Below are 14,502 nucleotides of genomic sequence, written 5' to 3'. Positions count from 1 at the left end.
GTTCCCCAAAATGTGCTCTCCAAATTCCAAACTTGCCCGAGGACCCCAAGAAGGTCCGGGATGCTTGCTCCATCGTACAATGTGCAAAAAACTCACCCTGCTTTATTGTTTATATAACTAATTCAAGATAGCAACCGTATCTTATACTCCTTCCTTCTCTTATGTTTCCCCAACAGAAAAACCTTTCGAGTTAGGTTGGACCGAGAGGGAGGGACTGATTCAAGTCACTCAGCAGGCTTTCATGCCTAAGGTAGGACTACAATTCACCATCACCTGGTGATTGGCGCGAAATCACTCAGCCAGTTTTTATGCCTAAGGTAGGACTAGAACTCACTTCTCCTGGGGATTGGGCCCATGTCGCCCAGCTGCTTTCATACCTTAAGGCAGGACTGGAACTCACTTCTCCTGGGGACTGGCCTAAAGGCTCCCAGTCAGCTTTTACACCTAAGGCGGGACTAGAACTCACCCTCTCCTGGAAATTGGCCCAAAGATTCCCAGGCGGCTTTTACAACTAAGGCAGGACTAGAACTCACCGTCTCCTGGGAACTGGCCCAAAGTGACCCAGCTGCCATTCATGCCTAAAGTGGGACTAGAACTCACCATCTCCTGGTTTCTATCCTGGTGCCTTAACTACTAAACCAAACTGGCTCTCCATTTTATTTTATCATTTATTCTTTACTTTCACTACACCAGGGATCGGCAACCTTTAAACACTCAAAGAGCCACAAAGGTCCTAACCGGAAGTCCCTCATTAAATTCCGGTTCCCCCCACCATAGAAGTCTCCTCCTAGCATGGCATCGTTTTTCCTCTACCTGTCCTAACCGAAAGCCCTATCAATTGTGGAGCCGACCAGTGACAGGGAGCCTCAGCAAAGGGATAAAAGAGCCACATGCGGCTCCAGAGCCGCAGATTGCTGACCCCTGCACTAAACAATGCTATCTCAGCACTTTTCCTGGGCATGGGAAATAAGCAGGGTCTAATCTGGTTTATGGTTAGCTGGGAGACCATGCAGAGATTTCAGGGGTGTAGCATAGACTGGGCAGTTAAAAAATACCCTGGAAAGAAATAATAATAATAATAAACAGCTGATGTGCTGTTCGAAGAGGCTACATGAGTTTGACGTGAAGGAAAGACACCGTTTTCCCAAGCACCATGCTACCTGGGCTGATCTCAAAACTTCAATCCTGAAAATTATGTAGAGAGGGAACAATAGGGATGCAGGACTGCCGACTGAAGAATGTCCTGGAAAAAGGCAATTGAAAAAAGATTGCCGCTTTGTTTTCCAGCAGGCTACGTGGATGTACAAGCAGTCCTTGACTTACAACCTTCCATTTAGTGACTGTGTTAAGGTTACAACAGCACTGGAAAAAAAAATGATTTGCGACTGGACGGCTGTCGCAGCATCCCCATGACGACAGGATCAAAATTTGGACGTTTGGCAACTGGCTCATAATTATGGCAGTTTCAGTGTTCCGAGATCATGCGATCATTTTTTGTGACTTACCGACAAGCAAAGGGAATGGGGAAGCCAGATTCACTTAACCACCATATTCTAGCTTAACAACGGCATTGATTCACTTAACAACTGTGGCCAGAAAGGTTGTAAAATGGGGCAATGCCCGTTTAAAAATGTCTTGCTTGGTAACAGAGATTTGGGGCTCAATTTTGGTCATTAAGTCAAGGACCACCAGTACCTAAGCTCCATTTGAGAGAGACTTTTTAAACTGGACGTGCAATTTTTTAGTAAGTGGTGGGAGAGATGAGGTTTTTTTTAAAATAAATCATAGAAGGACACCATAAATCTGTCTATCGACCCTGAAACACAAACATAAAAGACAAATATTCATACTGCAGCTAAATGTAAAATTGGCTCTGAGGAGGCTCCTTGTTGACCAGAACAATCCTGAATATACATAATCCTTGATTAACCATTTGTTCAGCAAACAATGTAAGTTACGATGGTGCTGAATTGTGCTTACGACGAGTCCTTGGAGTTTTCCTAGCAGATCTTCAGTCACATGACTACAATATGGGCACTTGGCAATCAGTTTGCATTTATTACCAATTGCAACGTTCTGTGATCATGGGACCTGTGTTTGCAATGTCCTCTGATGGCTTCCCTAGAAAGTCAATGGGGAAGCCAGCAGGAAAGGTTGAAAGACACTGAGGTACCCATGCACTCCAGTGGTGAAATTCAAACTTTTTTTACCACCGGTTCTGTAGGCGTGACTTGGTGGGCATGGCAGGGGAAGGATACTGCAAAATCCCCGTTCCTTCCCCACTCTGGGACCAGCCAGAGGTGGTATTTGTCAGTTCTCCGAACTACTCAAAATTTCCACTACCAGTTCTCCAGAACGTGTCAGAACCAGCTGGATTTCCCTCCCCCGCCCTGATGCACCCTCCCGAAACCTTGCCTCCCTCACCATTCATACATCTTAAATACCCTCTCTGACCTTCCCCGTGCCCCTTTTACTGCCTTGACCTCCCTCACGTACCAACTGCCAATTACTTGCAATAGATCTCTCTCAAGGGACTTGCAACTTGAAGCTACAGGAAGAACAAGTTAAAGAAACTATGTTAGCTTGGGGGGAAAATTTTGGGCATGGGATTGACCTAGAGAAATGGCAAAAACTGTGATCTCAAAACTGTAAAATGACAATGTCTACTGCATATAAAGAGAATTTGTATAAGATGTTTTACAGGTGGCACTTATCCCCAACAAGAATAGCAAGAATGTCTAAGAACAAATCCAAAAAATGCTGGAAATGTCATCAGCCGCCAGGCTCATACTGCCACATGTGATGGACTTGTACTGAAGCTAAAAGATATTGGACTAAAATTCACAGGTGGTTGGAGAAAATGATACATAAACATATAGACTTAAAACCAGAACTTTTTTTTTATTGGGAATTACACCAGAAACATACAATAAAGAAATATTTGATTGTAAATGTTTTAACAGCTGCTAGAATTGTATTTGCAAAAAATTGGAAAAATGAGAAAACACCAACACAGGAGGAAACTATTCGGAAAATAATAGAATGTGCCGAAATGAGTAAACTTACATTTGAAATTAGAGAACAGGAGGATGAGCAATTTTATAAGGTATGGGATTTGTTTTACCAATGGTTGGATAAAAAAAACCTGGAAATGAAATTGTTTATTTATGTATTACCAGAAAGTTATAGTCATTGTTATGAATTTTTTTTTGCTATGAAATAGAGTATTTGATAATATGATATATAAAGGACAATAATGTATTTAATGTATAAGAGTGGAATGATTTGAACCCTATGTATAATTTATAAGTATTGACAATGTTATACTGGAAAGATTTTTATATGTTAAATGGACTAATGTTGATGTAATGAATAATTGATACATATATGAATTGAAATGTTCAATAACTACTTGGATTAACAATGGAAAACTATTTCTGGAGTTGAATATGCCACACTATCTGTAAGTATTGTATACTCTATGGATGATTAATATTAGCGGTAACTTGAACACATAATGCTCAATGATAATGATGTATTGAGTTATGTTTAATGGATAACTAGTGATCTTATTTTTAATTGTAAAAACTGATGCACAAAAGTTTGTAACCAAACAACATGCTTGACGAAATTGAGGAAAGTTTTTTGTATGTGTTGTTTTGTTTTTGTTTTAAAAATAAAAAATATTTTAAAAAAAGAACGTACTGGGTTTTGAAGGAGGAGCCACGTTGCGATGTCACAACGTGCAGTCTCGATACTACGAGACCGCTGTTGAAACTTTTGCCGCTGGACGGTCCATTGAGACCTAAACCATCCCATCGAGATGGTGATCAGGAAGACGAAGCCTCGCTGGTCTCAGGGACATCGCGAAGTCCCTGATTGACCCAAGGGAAGTGCTTCAAGCTGGCGATAAACAGAAAGACCCCAGGCTGATAAAATCGGGACGCTCCGGAAGGAAGGAAGTGAAAAGAGAAAGTGAGTCCATCTGTCCAAAGACTACCCAAAGAAAATTTTCTTTAAAGCCAAATTAGATCCTTAAGCAGAAGAACTGAGTGGAAAAATTAACCCTAACTGGATTGCTGTGGAAAGCTTTTTTTTCCTTTGTAATTATTCTTTATGGATTGAAGTGCTCGCAACGTTTCTCATTTCTCCTCTTAAAGTGAATGAATTTTTTCTTCTTCTGCTTTTTGTTGCTTTATTTTTTGACTTCTGGATTAAAACCTTTCTTCTTATTTTAACAATTCTTCCTATTACTTGTTATTAAATTTCACTAAAAGAAGTCTAAAGAACTTTGTTTCCTATAAGCCAGAGATAAATATTTGAAAGTGAAAAGTAGCACACTGCTACTTAGAGGTCAGAGGCTGGGGTTTTTGAAACAACGTATCTATTTTCTTTCCTTCTTTGACTTCCCTGAATTTGTAGCTGAAGGGTTTGCAACTTGTTTACAGAAACTGATAAAGAGCCAAGGGCAGGAATTGTTTTCACAGGTGCCTTTGAGAACTATTTTGGCAGAGGAAAGAAAGTGGGGGGGGGGGACAGAACCCTTCTCCTTTGAAGAGCATAAAAGAACTTGTGTTCAAGTCAATCTAAAATAAAAAATAAAACAGGCATGGAGGACTAGAGTGGCAGTGGCTATTCTTTCTTTCTTTCTTTCTTTCTTTCTTTCTTTCTTTCTTTCTTTCTTTCTTTCTTCTGTTTTGGAAACATGCATCAATATTCAGATAAGGAAACCTTAAAATTCCAAAATATCTTGGCTGGAATTTAAAATCTATTGGAAGAATATGGGAGAATTGAGAAAAAGTTGCACAGACTAGTCTTCCTCACAGCAAAAGCCCCCAAAATTAAAGGGGAGAATGAAGATAAAGATAAGACAATAGATGAATTTATTAATGGAGCAAATGTGGGTGAAAATGGAAAGAAGGGAACATAGAAAAGGAAGGGAATTCGACGAATTGGAGCTCTACCCCAGATTCCAGGACATAGAAGAAGAAGAAATAGTAATGATGATGAACTTAAGAAGAGAAATTTTATCAGAAGCAAGATTGACAACCAAAGACAAGCTAATTTTAGAAGCAGCTGGTGGGCAACTGAAATTTTCAGTCTCTTTTTTGAGGCAAAAAGGAGTGTCTTATACTCTGAAAAATACAGTACACACCAATCCTGGAAAATAGACCTCCATGCAAAACATAATAACCTCAGTAGCTAGCTCCCGCAAGTAAATAAACAAACGAAAAGAGGGTTTATTAATACAGTAATCTTTAAAGAAGACACAAATCCATTAGGCTTAAAGATTACATAGGGGAAAACAGAAATTAACAAGCTGCCAAACACTCTTGTCTCAAAAACAGGAACTGGCAAATGCCTCTACAATAAAACAAGTTTGCCAAGAAGCTAAAAAATTGGGTTCACCGACAAAAGGGCGAACGACAAAACCGCGCCCGACTAAACCGTGCCGCTGATGTCATCAACCGGGCGACAACAGCGCGGAGAAAGAAGCACGCTGTAAACCCTAAACCTAAACTTAACCCCTAACCCTAAACCTAACTCTAAACCTAACCCTAAACCTAACCCTTAACCTAACCCTAACCCTTAACCTAACCCTAAACCTAACCCTTAACCTAACCCTAAAGCTAACCCTTAACCTAACCCGTACCTTAAGTTAAATCGGCTTTCTTTCGACGCGCTATTTAAAGCGCCCTTCTTTCTCCACACTGGCTGTTGTCGCCGCGTTGATGACATCAGCGACACGGTTTAGTCGGGCGTGGTTTTGTCGTTCGCCCTTTTGTCGGGTCACGAAAAAATTGAATTAGGCACTATTTTTGGAACCTGAACTTAGCCATACCTCAACTCTGTAATCTACCACACCTTCTAGGTAACGTGAAGTTTTTTTAGCAATAGCAATAGCAGTAGACTTATATACCGCTTCATAGGCCTTTCAGGCCTCTCTAAGCGGTTTACAGAGAGTCAGCATATTGCCCCCAACAATCTGGGTCCTCATTTTACCCACCTCGGAAGGATGGAAGGCTGAGTCAACCCTGAGCCGGTGAGATTTGAACCGCTGAACTGCTGATCTAGCAGTAGCCTGCAGTGCTGCATTTAACCACTGCGCCACCTTGGCTCAAGTTGATTTTATGCAGCCTAAGAAATATCATCTAAGCTGCAAAACTGAATGTTTTTATTCAAAGCTGCAAACAAGCAGACCTATAGATCCAGGGACACATACACATACATAATTGTTACTAAAGAAATTTTTAAAAGAACGAAAACAACAGATATGTTGAAACAGAAAAATAAGGGGAAGAAAGAAGAAGCTTCTGGTCTTTGAGTCAAAAAATCACTATTTCATTATTTTTTTTCTCATTTCAGAAAAAAAGTACATGAGGCGTTTCCAATGACGAAACAAGGAGACTTAGAACAAACAAAACTATTCAGTAGAAATTCAAGAATTTGTACACTCTGCTTGTCAAGAGTATATATCAATTTTAAAATTTCAAACATTTTTGTAACAGGGCCTTCAGATCCGAAGCAGCGCCATGCAAAAAGCTGCGCCTGAAATGAAATTGTTGCACAAGGGTGTGTGGGTTATGATTTTTAAAATGCTCTTCCTGTACCCCTTTTCTTATACAGGTAGTCCTCAAGTTACGACCACAATCAAGCCCAAAGTTTATGTTGCTACGTGAAACATTTAAGCGAGTTTTGTCCCATTTTATGAATCACAGTTGTTAAGTGAATTAGCGCAGTTAACAAAAGTAACATGATGATTAAGTGAACGTGGCTTCCCCATTGATTTTTGCTTGTCAGAAGATCTCAAAAACTGTTCTCAAGAACACGCGACTTTGCAACTATCATAAATATTAACTAGTTGACAAGCATCTGAATTTTGGTCATGTGGCCATGGGAATCCTGCAACAGTCATAAATATGAAAAATGGTCATAAGTCCCTTTTTTTCAGTCCCTTTGTAAGTTTGAACGGTCACTAAATGAAGTATTGTAAATCGAGGACTACCTGTGCTTTCTAACTTCATACCCAACTATTACTTGATGTCACCCAGTCCCCGAATTTGGGGAGACATGTCTGCAGAGATAAAACAGCCTTGATTTTATTAACATCCTACAATTACCATATTGTTTGGAGTATAAGACACACCTTTTTCCCTCAAAAAAAGAGGGTGAACATCTGGGCACATCTTATACACTGAATACAGCATTTTTTGCCTCCCGAAACCCCGCCCCCTTTGCAAAAATGGCAATGCTTAGCCTTTGGGAGGCTTCCAGAATGCTCCTGGAGGCTGGGGAGGGCAAAAATGAGTGAAAAACAGGGCGATTTTTGCTCAGTTTTGCCGCCCCAGCCTCCAGGAGCACTCTATAAGCCTCCTAAACACTTTGTATGCCCTTTTTTTAAAAAAAACAAAACAACAGGGCCATTTTCATGAAAAATGGGCTGTCTTGGGGAGATCTGCAGAGTGCAAAAACTTTTTTTTTTAATTGCCTCTTCAAAATCTTGGTGCGTCTTACACTCCAAAAAATACAGTATACAAGCATATTTCTATTCGTTCACCTGGCACACATAAAACACAGCCTTCCAAATTTAAAATGTAAAACACTGCTGAGTGTGTCTGAAGACAGCATTCACCTTGAGATTTCTGCTTGCTAATTATAAACACATCCTTGTTGTGAAGACTCAAGAAGCACCAAGGTTTTGAGTCAGGGGAGGTCACGCTGGTTTTTAAGAAAGTTTTGAGCCAGGCAAAAGATTAAGTTTGAAGGTTTTCCAGAGACCTGGAAAAAAAATATTCTTGAGGACAATTCCTTCAAGGGGATTTTTTTTTTCAATTCCTCTGGAATTTTTGACACCCGACATAGTAAAACTGAGGGATTTTGATTTTTTTCTTGAGCCTGTCTATCCCACACTTATTCTAGCCCAGTGTTTCTCAAACTTGGCAACTTTAGGATGTGCAGATTTCAACTTGCAGAATTCCCCAGCCAGACTTAAAGTCAGCACATCTTAAAATTGCCAAATGTGATAAACACTGGTTTGCTGTGTTGTAGCAGCCCAGTCATTATGGCCAGTAATCAATGGTTTGCAGAGTATGCTGTGCCAGCCAAATCAAGATTCAGCAAAGCTTAGTACATCTTATCCCAGAAAGTAAAATTAATTGTGGGTGTCTAGTTTGTCACAACAAAGACATTTGTCTAGATCGCTGTATTAAACCAGCATTTCTCAACTTAGCAGCTTAAAAAACGGGTGCTGCGCTCGTCAACCTCCCGAATTCTGGGAGTTGAAATCCATATATCCTAAATTTCTAAGCTCTAAACTGGTCTAAACCAGGGGTCACCAATCTTTCGGACCTCAGAGACCACTAAATTCATAATTTCAAATCCTGCGGTCCACTAATATGGTCTGCCTAATGACTGGCTGGGTGGGTGTGGCTAGGTAGTCATGTGACTGGGTGGGCATGGCCAACTCGATGTCACTCACATCAAGGGGCGCCTCGCCAACCTCTACTCACCTCTCACGTCCCAGCCACTCCTCGTCTGCCCACCCAGGCTCCTTAGGGCCTCAACAGAAAGCAGCTGTTGGAGCTACGCAGACACCACGAGAAAGAGTTGGCAGCTGGCTCAGTTCAAATTGGAGGACCTCACTGAGGACTAGGCGCATAGGCTTTCCAAGCAGAAGGAAAGGAGTGCAAGGCCAGGTGCTGGCACCTGGAGGCTCAGTGGGCTGAGATGGTCAGCCAGTTCCAGGCCATGATGTAGTCCCACTGGAACGAGGCCCTCTGGCTCTTCACCACTAGCGGTGCTTCCCTCCAGCCTTCGCCAAAGCCCCATGCCAGGAGGATGAAGCAGACCCCAAGTCAGAATTTCTGCCCCCCCCCCTCCGACCCACACAAAAATACCCCAAAGGGGGAGACTCTTTGCAGCAACACAAGCGTTCATTGCGTATCCAGCCCAGAGGCCGTAGTTTGAGTGTCCCTGATTTAGTGCAATATATAAAATGCAAATAATTTTTCTGCAATCCACCAACATTTTCTCGTGGACCACTGGTGACCGCTGCTCTAAACCATCTTGGTTTTAACAAGTGAGCTTGCTGAATCTTTCAGCCCCTAAATTGGCAAATCTTGAAATCCGGTTAAGTTGTTTGAACTGAAGTGGTGGCAGTTACCCAGATAGCCCAGCACCGGTGTCCTAACATTGTCCTGGGTGCATTAGAGTAAAACAGGATTGCCAGATATGGATATTCCTGAATGATAACACAAATCCCATTTATGCAGTTCTCAAAATAGAACTGAATTGAATCACAATCCTCCTTGTGGCTTAAACAGGAATAACTTTATTCACACTGAAGTCTGAACTGAACCGCAAAGCCTGTTGGCTTGGATCCCTAAATGCCACAGGAAGTGGAGAGCTGATAATTGGAATCATAAAGTAGAGATACCAAACTTATTTTTCTCATTACTGTGCACCTTTCCTTTTTAATTGTTCTCTAGCAAGCTTTTCACAAAGCAACATACTTTTCACCTTTGTTGTTTCCCATACAGGATAAACAGGAGACTTCTTTATTTATTGAACATTAGTTCCTTTATTTAAAATACTAGCTGATGATCCGGCGTTGCCCAGGTATTTATAGACATCGAAGCGTTTGTCTGACAGGGAGCCATTGAGAGAGGCCTTTCTTCCCCATACTCCCATGCCCATCATCCCTGCCCTCTCCCTTCAGTCTCCCATGTGCCATTCTTCCCCGCCCTGTCTACGATCCTGGCACTTTGCCTCAAATCCATCAGGCGCTTCCCCATTGGTCCACTGGAGGACGAATGTCACGGCTGGCTTTCCAGAGGAAGCTGCGAAGGAACTGACATCACAAACATCACTCGCTCTCCTTAATGGCCCAGGCTCCCCCTTCCTCCTCCCATGACATCCCAAGCAACTGCCGCTCTAGGATGCTGCACTTCTTCTCCTTAACGGGCCAGGCATTCCAGAGTTATGGTGGGGGACACACACACGCCTCCCCCCCCACCCCAGTATTTGTTTCCAGAGGGTAAGTCATCTGTGTATCAAGTTTGGTTGAAGTTTCTCAGACTTATGCTGGAACAAACATACACACAGCATTTTTTTAAAGAAAAAAGAAAGAATTAAATTAATTCTAAGAAAGCTAAAATTTAAATTAATTGTAAGAATTATATTTATTATTATTATTTATCTGGCCGTATCCAATTCAACCAAGTTAACTCTGAGCAAAAATATGCAAGAAAGCTAACAAAAAGTATATAAAGCTACCGCTGGAAGCTTGCAAACACTAAAGCCTAAAAGAGTCAAATAAGAGTAACACCGTTATCTCATCTAAAAATTAAATTTAAAAAAAAACCTGTAAGGGACCCACTAAAATTCCAACCAATTCCTGCCTCAAGAAAAATTATTACCATCAACCCCAAATCATAGTGATTTACAGACCCTAAATTAAGTGTGAAAGAACATGGGTGGAATTTTTGTACCAAGAGCTCGTCCATGCTGGTCTGGCATTTCTCAAGGTTGATCCGCTTAATTGCCACTTTTTCCTTCTTTGGGGTACAAGAGGCTGCTTGGACCACAGCTGTTGCTCCACTCCCTGAAAAAGAACCACAAATACAAAATTAGGGAAGGCAGATTTGCTATAAATGGAATAGTTAGACAACACTAGCAGCAATTACACTTGGTCCTCAACCTACAGCCATTTATTTAGCGACTGTCTGAAGACATAATAATGCTGAAAAGTCATCCTTGCACTTATGACCAATCCTAACGTTATGACCATCACACTTTCCCCATGATCGTAATTCGGGCACTTGGCAACTAGGTCACATTTATGACTGTTTACACCTTCCTGCGATCACGTAATTGTGATATTGATATTTAAATTTAGTAGCTGGCGCAATGGAGTTGTACAATGAGTCAGAACAAACCGTAATAGTTGATTGATGGGAGAGGGCCGGGTCCTGCCTGAGGCAATCTACACTGTGATTGGTTGCTGCGGGTGCAGAGCGGGCGTTTCTCTTTTCCCCCGCCTTTTTTCTTCTGTGGGAAAGCTGCAATTTACCTCATGATGCTCCTGTTTACCTGACCACCTTGTTCACTGCATATATTGATGTAAAATATACTTATTTATCTAAAACGACAAGTACGTGTCAGTATCTCTGACTTCATTTGGACACCTGCTGCATAATTCCAAAGGTTCCAGATTTGGAATCTTTTTTGCCCATTTCCAATAAAAACAAAAAACCACTCAATGGAAAAATAGGTTTCCACTTGCGACTGCTGAGTTTGTTTAACAGCCATAGATTTGCTTAACAACTAGTTATGACTCATTCAATTTCACTCCCAGTTTTGGTCATAAGTGAAAAACTCCCTGTACGTATTTGCTATTTAATCACAGCCCACTAACCAAAATGTCCAGGCTTAAAATCATCTACAAACACTGACCACTCGTGCAAAATTTCAATTACGTACTAAAGATTCTTTCCCCAGGATATTTTTCAAGCAAAACAACTGTTCCCATAAAGGGACTCTCAAATGCCCTTCTGCCTTTTATACCCAGGGGTAAACTTTTAAAAGAATGAGCTGCTTTGTTTACAAAATTGTCCTTGGTGCAGCTAACCAAAACAATGTAAAGCTAATAAACAAACTTTTACAAAAAAGCGAAAACAGTCAAAGGGGAAGCAGTGTCAGGAAAGGCAAAAACTAAGCTGAGGGAACACTCTCATCAAAGCAGATCAGCACAATACAATGGTTCAAAGGGAAATCCATTCCCGTTTTGACAAAGCGTCATCAGGCTTAACACTAATTTTCCCCAACCGAATTGTCAAACTGGCTGGTTTTAAAATTGATTTTAATGTTAAAAAGCAGGAAAAGCATCTATCTATCTATCTATTTATCTATCTATCTATCTATCTATCTATCTATCTATCTATCTATCTATCTATCTATCCATCCATCCATCTATTTCTATCTATCCATCCATCCATCCATCCATCCATCCATTTCTATCTATCTATCCATCCATCCATCCATCCATCCATCTATGTTTCTTTCTTTCTTTCTTTCTTTCTTTCTTTCTTTCTTTCTTTCTTTCTTTCTCTTTCTTTCTTTCTGTCCACCCATCCATCATTAAAACTCTCATTGTCTTTGTAACCGTCATGTTAAGTCAAATGGTGCACTATACTACAACAATTTTTGCAGCAAGGTCCCTAAAAGCCACTAACTTAAAAGAATGCATTAAAAATCGAGGACTTCTCTGGATTTGAAATTCCCACACAATGTTCAATTCTGCTTTATTTGCAAAATTGTGGACATTGTGGCATCCTGCAGTCATGTGGTCATGATTTCCAACCAGGATGGATTTGATTTATATAAAGTCAATTTAAATCACGATTTAAAACATCGTGACTTAAATCACTAGTAAAAAGTCTTGATTTAAAATCAACTCAATTTAAATAATAATTTTTAAGCAGCAACTGTAATCTCTGTCCCACAGCAAGTTGACTCATCGACAGTCCTAATATTGCAGAATATACAGCCTCATGCTATATAACTAAGCTCCATTTCATGCTGAATGAACTAAACTATTAATGTATATTAAATAGAAAACTATCTTTAGTTATATTTTTACTCCAAAAGCATTATTAAAATAAATTTGATAAAAAAATTAAAAATCTGATTTAAATTTAAAAAATCTGCTTTTTTTTTAAATCAATCAACAATTTTTATCCACCCTGTTTCTAACACAAAATTCAGCTTCCCATAAGCAAAGTCAATGGTGAAATGGTAGGAAATCGAAAGTCAGTCCCACTTCCACTGCATTTTTGCCTACACAAAGTTGTTCTATTTCTCTGCTTAAATAAAGAAAGGTTGACATTACTGAAGTTCTTTTGCCATTAAAGTTAGTTTTCTATTTGCAATATATGCTCTTCCTAGATTAGGTGTGTCCAATCCTCCCTACCTCCCTTCTTCCCTCTCTTTTTCCTTGCTTCCCCCCACCCTTTCTTCATCCTTTCCTCCCTCCCCTTCCCTTTTTTCCTCCTTCCCCTTCCCTTTTTTAAATCCCTCCCTTCCCCTTCTCTTTTTCATCCTTTCCTTCCCCTTTTTCCTCCCTCCCTTCCCTCCCTCCCTCCCTTCCCCTTCCCTTTTTAATCCTTCTTCTCCTTCCCTTCCTTTTTCCTCTTCCCTTTTCCATCCTTCCCTTCCTTCTCCTTTTTTCATCCCTCCCTTCCCTTCCTTCCTCTCCCCTTTTTTCCTCCTTTCCTTCCCTTCCCCTTTTATCCCTCCCTTCCTTCCCCTTCCCCTTTTTTCCTCCCTCCCTCCCTCCTTCCCTTCCCCTTCCCTTTTTTCATCCTTCCCTTTCTTTCCTCATCCTTCCTTTCCCTTCCCTTCCCTTTACCCTCCTCTCCCCTCCCCTCTTCAACTTATTTTTGTCCTGGCCAGCCCTTCAATTAAATTTGTAAAGAAAGAGAATTTTAAAAGGCAGGCTTCTCTTATAAATACTTTACTAAAAATACTTTGCACTGTCACAGACAAATGAAGGGGGCCCTTTGACACACATACTCTCCCCCCCCTCCCCACTAAACCATACCACGCTTCTTCCAGCTCAAGGAAAGCAGGCAGACAGACGCAGAAGAAAAATGTAAATACAGACATCGCTATAATTTCTTAAGTGGCTGTGTTGCTCCAGAATTGCTCAGGAGCAGAGAGAACAAAGGGAGAAGAGGCACAAAAACAGAGAAGTTACAACAGCACTGGAAAAAAAAGTGGCTTATGGCCGTTTTTCATACTTATGACTGTTACAGCATCCCAATGATCAAACTTCAGACACTTGGCAATCAACTCATATTTACGACCGTTGCAGTGCCTTGGGGGGGGGGTCATATGATCCACTTTTGTGACAAGCAAAGTCAATGGGGAAGCCAGATTCACTTAACAACCAAGTTACTAACTTAACTGCGGTGATTCATTTAAGAACGATGGCGAGAAAGGCTGTAAAATGGGGCAAAATGCACTTAGCAAATATCTAGTTTAGCAGTAGAAATTTTGGGTTGTGGTTTTAAATCGAATAATATGATTGTATTCCTCAATCATATTATTCCTTGCCAGTTTATTGCCCTTAAACAACAACAACAATAACAACAAACCTACGCAATTCAAAGGTTGATAATGAACTTTTCAAAAAGAATCAATTGCCTTATATCTGGGATAGACATCTCCTTCGGAAAAAAATGTGTTTGCACTCTAAGAGAAACTTTATTAACATAATCCCTAAATTGTTCTTGCAGCAAAGAAACAGGTAGACAAATTGATTTGAAAAGATGAATCACCTATTCGGAGGCAACCGAAGGACCAACCCAACAGATCAAACAATATTATTTAGACAGATAGACATTTATTAGAAGGCTGTTGACAGATTTACTGCTACCGCTGCTGTGGTTAATGGAGCTGGCTTTTATTACCTAAACTGCTTTACTGATATTATCTTTGTGA

The 14,502-nt window shown here is 40.5% G+C and overlaps 1 protein-coding gene across 1 annotated transcript in view; it reads right to left on the bottom strand.

Annotated features, from left to right (window-relative positions):
* OXSR1 (oxidative stress responsive kinase 1) overlaps nucleotides 1-14,502 on the bottom strand; it is a 101,006-nt gene that overhangs the window by 72,813 nt on the left and 13,691 nt on the right. Inside the window, exon 2 of the mRNA XM_087712428.1 lies at nucleotides 10,491-10,603. Coding sequence (XP_087568554.1) covers nucleotides 10,491-10,603 — 113 coding nt within the window. The remainder of the gene's footprint in view (nucleotides 1-10,490; nucleotides 10,604-14,502) is intronic.

This window comes from Thamnophis sirtalis, unplaced genomic scaffold, assembly GCF_051295495.1.
Source record: "Thamnophis sirtalis isolate CommonGarterSnake01/CBP01778 unplaced genomic scaffold, rThaSir2_p1.2 scaffold_4, whole genome shotgun sequence".
In the NCBI taxonomy this organism is placed as follows: Eukaryota; Metazoa; Chordata; class Lepidosauria; order Squamata; family Natricidae; genus Thamnophis; species Thamnophis sirtalis.
The sequence above is the reverse complement of the archived record's forward strand: the minus strand, read 5'-3'. Positions and strand labels throughout refer to the sequence as shown.